Source organism: Eurytemora carolleeae, unplaced genomic scaffold (assembly GCF_000591075.1).
Source record: "Eurytemora carolleeae unplaced genomic scaffold, Eaff_2.0 scaffold1669, whole genome shotgun sequence".
Classification (NCBI taxonomy): domain Eukaryota; kingdom Metazoa; phylum Arthropoda; class Copepoda; order Calanoida; family Temoridae; genus Eurytemora; species Eurytemora carolleeae.
This window is the reverse complement of record NW_019397767.1, coordinates 52,106-58,232: the sequence shown is the minus strand read 5'-3', so window position 1 is coordinate 58,232 and position 6,127 is coordinate 52,106. Positions and strand designations below refer to the sequence as shown.

At 36.5% G+C, this 6,127-nt stretch overlaps 1 protein-coding gene across 1 annotated transcript; it reads right to left on the bottom strand.

Moving 5' to 3' along the window:
• Nucleotides 1-3,012: 3,012 nt before the first annotated feature.
• On the bottom strand, nucleotides 3,013-3,985 carry LOC111715839 (extensin-like). The gene is made up of 2 exons (XM_023491222.1): nucleotides 3,706-3,985; nucleotides 3,013-3,608 (listed from the first exon to the last, which is right to left on the bottom strand). Exons 1-2 carry the CDS (start codon nucleotides 3,983-3,985, stop codon nucleotides 3,013-3,015), a joined length of 876 nt encoding a protein of 291 aa, XP_023346990.1.
• Between the last annotated feature and the right edge of the window lie 2,142 nt (nucleotides 3,986-6,127).

Here is a 6,127-nt window from a genome sequence, read left to right as displayed (position 1 = left end):
AGGGAATATAAATAAATTTGTGGGTAAAAACTACGATAAAGGATGAAAAACTTGTTTTTCATGTGAAATTTTACAGTTTCTCCTTAAGTAATTTTTTAAAATATACACCCCTGGTTAGATATAAATCAGAGCCTGCGATTTATTAGCTTAGACTCGGGATTTTAATCCTTAGGCCCAGGTTTAAGGCTTTACCTTTCACCCATCTCATGAAGAACTTTATGAGCTTTTTTTAGAAATTAACTCAAATCCACTTTGCAACAGTTCTAACAAATGCTATGTGATACATTTAATAAAAGATTTTAGGATATTTTTTTATAATTTTCAAACTTTTTAGCTTTTTGTGTGAATAAAATCACAGTAAGGAATTATGTACAAATCAGAAAAAAATTCATTAAAATAAACCAGAAGATGAGTATCAAAATATCCGTCTTGAAACACTGAGTTCAGAAACGTTAAATTGGATAAAATCCCTTGAAAACTAAGCAAACCCGCAACTTATCGCAAATCTTAAATTAGTCTCAATGACAGCACAGTCGAGTCTTATCTTCATCAATTTTTAAATCGCTGGCTCTGTAGAAAAATAATCCCTTTTCTCTATGGTTACAATTTCCTTGATAAACGGAAGGTAATGAAAGGAACTGAATATTTGCCACAAATCCAAATTTTCTAATCCCTATATCTTTGAAACCTGATGGTGAAAACTTTGAAACACCAAAGTTTTAAACCATCAGGTTGTAAAGATAAAGGGTTTGGAAAATTTTATTTTGTGTCAAAAACTGATTTCCTTTAACGGCAAAATTAAGTTAATGGATCGAAACACCATAAAATAGATAAAACAGGCAATTAAAGCTTTTAGTTAAAAACCAACGATTTCCATAGATTCATTAGGTGCATTTAATTTTCTAGTTCTCTAGTACTTGTTTTTAGCTTAGGATTTAAGAAGTTAATGACAAAATTTTGTACTTAAAAAAGTACAGCCCCTTATACAAATCCTATTAAAGAAACCTGTTTTTAATGAAACCCCGTGTAAGCTTTATTAGCAATTTTTAATGATGGTAGATATTTTAAAAATCATTAAAAGCGGTTATTTTCATTGAGTTTTATGCAATTTTGAGCAGAAGATTACCTAAAGTGGCAGAGTTACTTTATAACATATCCGGTTGTTCTTTTTTCATGAACGGTTATTTCCGTTCGTTAACAATTTCAAAATTAACGGTTTTTGCCGTTCTCTTTTAAGAACAATTGTCAGTCGTTAACATAACTTAAAATTTTAGGAAAGTTACAGCACTCCTTGTGGTTTAGAAACAGAGGTTATAAATATATGCCGGGATCCAACTTTATTCTGTGATTATTTAAAACTGTATCAATAAATGTTAATTGAAAATCTGGAATTCATCGTCTCCTAATAGTATTAAAAACTATTTCTTAAAACTCAATCAAAAATGAATTGGTTTAATCAATTTAATAATAAAAGTGATAAACGTCACAAATGAGTTAAAATCCGGTTCGTCGGAAATTGTTAAGGGATTCCCAACGAATATATGATTTATACGACGATTTGATGCAAAATTATGAAAATGTGCATCAATCTAAATACTTGGGTCGATTTTAAAGTGTTGCAACGCCTTGCTCTTAGATATTACCGTACTAACTCTGTAACTCATTTAACGCTGTAAAGGCTGGGGGGTCTGAAACTATGTATAGCCTGGGGGTGAGTTTGGCGCTCCCCCCCCCCCCNCCCTATAAAACACCATAGTTTAACAGTAGAAGTAAATATTTCCATTTATTGATAGCGCTGATTAAAGGATTCATAACTCTGATTGGATAATGAGAAAGATATAAAGATAGTTGTTACCGCCATACTATTTCTATTGGTTCAGAATAGACAACAAACACATGACTGGACCCTGATTGGATTAGGCGCTAATGGACTTAGAGAATAGGTATAGGGTTGAAATGCATGTTCATAGCCCAATTTTTCATGGCGAACTCAAAGAAAAAAAATAGACTGATAACTTTAATAGTTTGGGTGCTAAGGAGGGCGGAAAAAAATGCCTAAAAAAGTGTAAAAAAAATGAAAAAAATATTTTTTTGTTTTCAACAAATATCAAAATGTGACACATGTTTCTACATGAGTTTTTTAAGGGCTTTTCGTGAATATAGTTTTTAGATCTGTAGCTTTAGTCACAAAATAGTTATGGGCTATTTTAGATTTTTTTTTTCACAGACCGGACTTTTTTTTCGCCCTGTACCCTGCCCTATTAATTAAAAAAATATTTTTCAACTAAAAATCCTTGAAAATACTACTCATTAATAGTCACAAAATTTTTACTGTGATAGTGTCAAAAATGAGAGTGCTAAAAAAAACTACAGGCTGCGCCAAACGCCCCCCCCCCCCAGCCTGTTTAGGGTTAAACTTTGATTAAATACATATTCATTTTAAACTAGTAAAATACAATTGTTTTAAGTAAGTAATTGTAAACATTATTTTGTGAACGTAATGACACCCCACGCGAAGAGGGCAATGCCCGATTTACAACGGTACACTAAAAACATTTGTGTTTTCGTCGAGTACAGAGATATTTGTGTGTAAATTTATCGAAACCCGATTGTATTCAGCTGCAGATTGCAGTGTGCACTCTGTCTAGTCCGAACTTTTATTAATCCTCTAAATTGAAGGAAATCAAGATATTGTTTAAATTTTATAAGATATTAAATAGAATAAGATAAGATAAAGAATGTGAATGAATTTTATTGCTCATAGTTGGTGGGATCTTCATGGAACTCTTCCTGAGCTGTGGTTCCTTGTTCAGGGGCGAGGTTCTCTTCAGCTGGGTCGTCTGTGAGTCCGTGGTTCGGTTCTTGGGGATCGGGTTTCTCCCCTCCCAGGAAGGGTGGATCTGGTTGGATTAAAGGATTTGGATTGGTTGGAGACCCTGTATTGGTTGGAGGGTCTGGGTCGATTGGAGTATCAGGTTTGGTTGGAGTAACTGCATTGGTGGAGGACCAATTTTAGTTGGGAAGGTCTGGTTCAACTGGAGGACCAGGATTGGTTGGAGGGTCTGGTTCAACTGGAGGAACTGGATTGGTTGGAGGATTGGGACAGATTTGAGTAGGTTGGATTAAAGGATTTGGATTGGTTGGAGACCCAATTTTAGTTGGAGGTGCCGGACTGGTTGGGGGATCTGGAGAGGTGGGAGCGTCAGGATTGGTTGGGGGCCCTGGATTGGTTGGAAGGTCTGGTTCAACTGGAGGACCAGGATTGGTTGGAGGGTCTGGTTCAACTGGAGGAACTGGATTGGTTGGAGGATTGGGACAGATTTGAGTGTTAGGTGCGGTTGAAGGATCTGGTTTGGTCGGAGGGCTTAGATTGGTTTGAGGAATTGGTTTGGTTAGAGGATTGGGTTTGATTGGAGTATCAAGGTTGGTTGGAGACCCTAGATTGGTTGGAGGGTCTGCATTGTCTGGGTAGGCGTGAGGATTGGGTTCAATTGGAGGGTCTGGACCGGTAGGAGGACCTGGTTGGATTGTAGGATCAGGTTTGGTTGGAGTAACTGTATTGGCTGGAGGACCAGTTTTAGTTGGAGGTTCTGGACTGGTTGGGGGATCTGGAGAGGTGGGAGTGTCAGGATTGGTTGAAGGGTCTGGTTAAATTGGAGGAGCTGGACTGGTTGGAGGATAGGGATGGATCGGAGGATTAGGTGCAATTGAAGGATCTGGTTTGGTTGAAGGGTTTAGATTGGTTTGGGGTTTTGGTTTGGTTAGAGGATTGGGATTGAGGATCCAGGTTGGTTGGAGACCCTAGCTTGGTTGGAGGGTCTGATTTGATTGGAGGATCTTGAGGGGAGGTTTTGACAGTTGCAACTTTTCCGCAAGTGCTGTGGTCAGAGGAGTTTGGTGAGGCATATAGAAAATCCTGTAGATCGCTGAAATCCCAGTAACGGCTGGGAGTGTGTGAGCAGTGGAGGAAGTGAAGGACTTCCATGGCGCAATCTCGGGTTGCATGGAGGGTGGAAGTGTTACAAAGGAAATTGTCTGAGTTAGATTTCATGTTCAGGCTGTATAGTCGATCTAAGACTTCCAGTTCCTTGATGTCTTCTGATAGGCACGTTGAAAGCCTTGTTGAAGATCACGAAGGGGTGGTTATCTGGAGGTTGAGGCCGGGATGTGAAAGTGGTCACGGCGGTGTATTGGGCTTTATGGAAAGGAGGGCAGTCATAAAGCAAAAATTCCCTCTTGGTACGTACGGTTAGGAGGGATAGATGGTAGATGTGATCCAGTACCTTGACGTTGTTCTCCCGACTAGCGAAATCGAAAGCCGCGGTGACTGTATGTATAAAATGCCTTATTTTTCACAATAGCTTTATTTCAGATAAATATAAGGTAGTTAAAGTAGTAATATTTTAAATTTGAAAATAAAGATATGTAGTTTGAATTTTTTAAAAAAGAATCATTGAAAAAATGTTGATATGAGTGAGGATAGTGGAGAATTGAAAAAATAAATGATTAAATAAATGTTGATATTAAGATTTTAAAAAGTCAGTGGTATTCAGGGTAGTGGGGAATTGGAAAAAAAATCTTGAATAAATGTTGATAAAAAGATTTCAACAAGTTGGTGGTAGTCAAATTAAATGGAAACAAAAAAAAATCCGTTGAAAACCTTACGTATAAAAAACTCTGAAGTAAACAAAAAAAAATTTGACAAATTTTACTGAACCTAACCATTTACAAAAAAACAGCTTTATCCATACCTGGGTTTCTAGGGGGGGGGCAACTTTAACCAACTGCCCCCACCCAAAACTTGTATGAACCTTGTAGATTTTTACGAATTTTTGTCCAAATTTTATGAACTCAAACCCAAAACATCCAAACTTTTTTTTTGTCTTTTTTGCAGCGGGCTGATTGTTACATACTTTAAAAACATCATATTGCGTATGAATCTATCTGGTCCAACCTTTTTTATACAATATTCTTTGTTCATGTTGAACCAGATAAAACCGGATAAAAAACTACATAAAATATAAAAACAAACTTTTAACATTCTTCACAAAGAACTAAAAAGATAGGGTCTGTCCTAATATGAAACTGCACCATTTATATTCCATTTATAAATAACATAAATTGTAATATATAACAACATATGCATATTTTTATGTACAAAAAGTGTAGCAGACCTTGAACAAAAAAGGCAACTTCAAGCCTAAGCTGGAGATATACAGCAGTTCAAGACCAAACGTACTCCAACCCATGGTTCTCCAAAACTCCGGATCCAAACTCTCAAATCCGTTATCACATATTTACGAAACATACAGAAATAAAGATTTTGTAAAACTCCAAACCATTTTTCCATCAAATATCCGAGAGAGTGTCTCAATTCATTCTTACTCCAATCTCATTCTTACTCCAGAATTCATTCCAACTCCAGGTAGGACTGGGCACGTTCCGACTTTTTTGAAACCGTTCTGTTCCGTTCTAGAACAAGGGCCTTCAGCTAAATTGTTCCGTTCTCGTTCCTCTTTTTTATCATTCCGTTCCGTTCTCAGTAGAAGAACGATCTTCCCGTTCCGTTCCGTTCTTGGCGTTCTTAGTTGAAGAACGGTTGCATCCCTCTTGTTCTGTTCTTAATAAAGAACGTTTCCATCCCCCGTTCCGTTCTTAGTAGCGAACAATACCATCCAAGACAAAAGTTTTATAGAAAAGAGTTGGTTAAAAAAAATTACGATTTTTTAATAAAAAGTTCCTCACGGCTGTAAATAATACTTTAAATTATATATTTTAAATTTATAGTTAAAAGAATAAGCTTAGATAATTTCTGGGCTGAGCAATGTACAATAAAAAAAAGGAGGAACAAGAACGGAACAATTTAGCTGAAGGCCCTTGTTCTAGAACGGAACGATTTCAAAAAAGTCGGAACGTGCCCAGCCCTACCCCTGATATCATAAATGATGCTCTTAGCAAATTAAAAAATGAAAACAACTCTGGTCCAGATAACATTTCTACTAACCTATTAAAGTCGATAATGCCAAGTATCATGGGTCCTGTCTGCCATTTATTTAATATGTCGTTTAAAAATGGTTATATTCCAACCATCCTTAAAACTGCTAAAATTGTTCCAGTCTTTAAGACT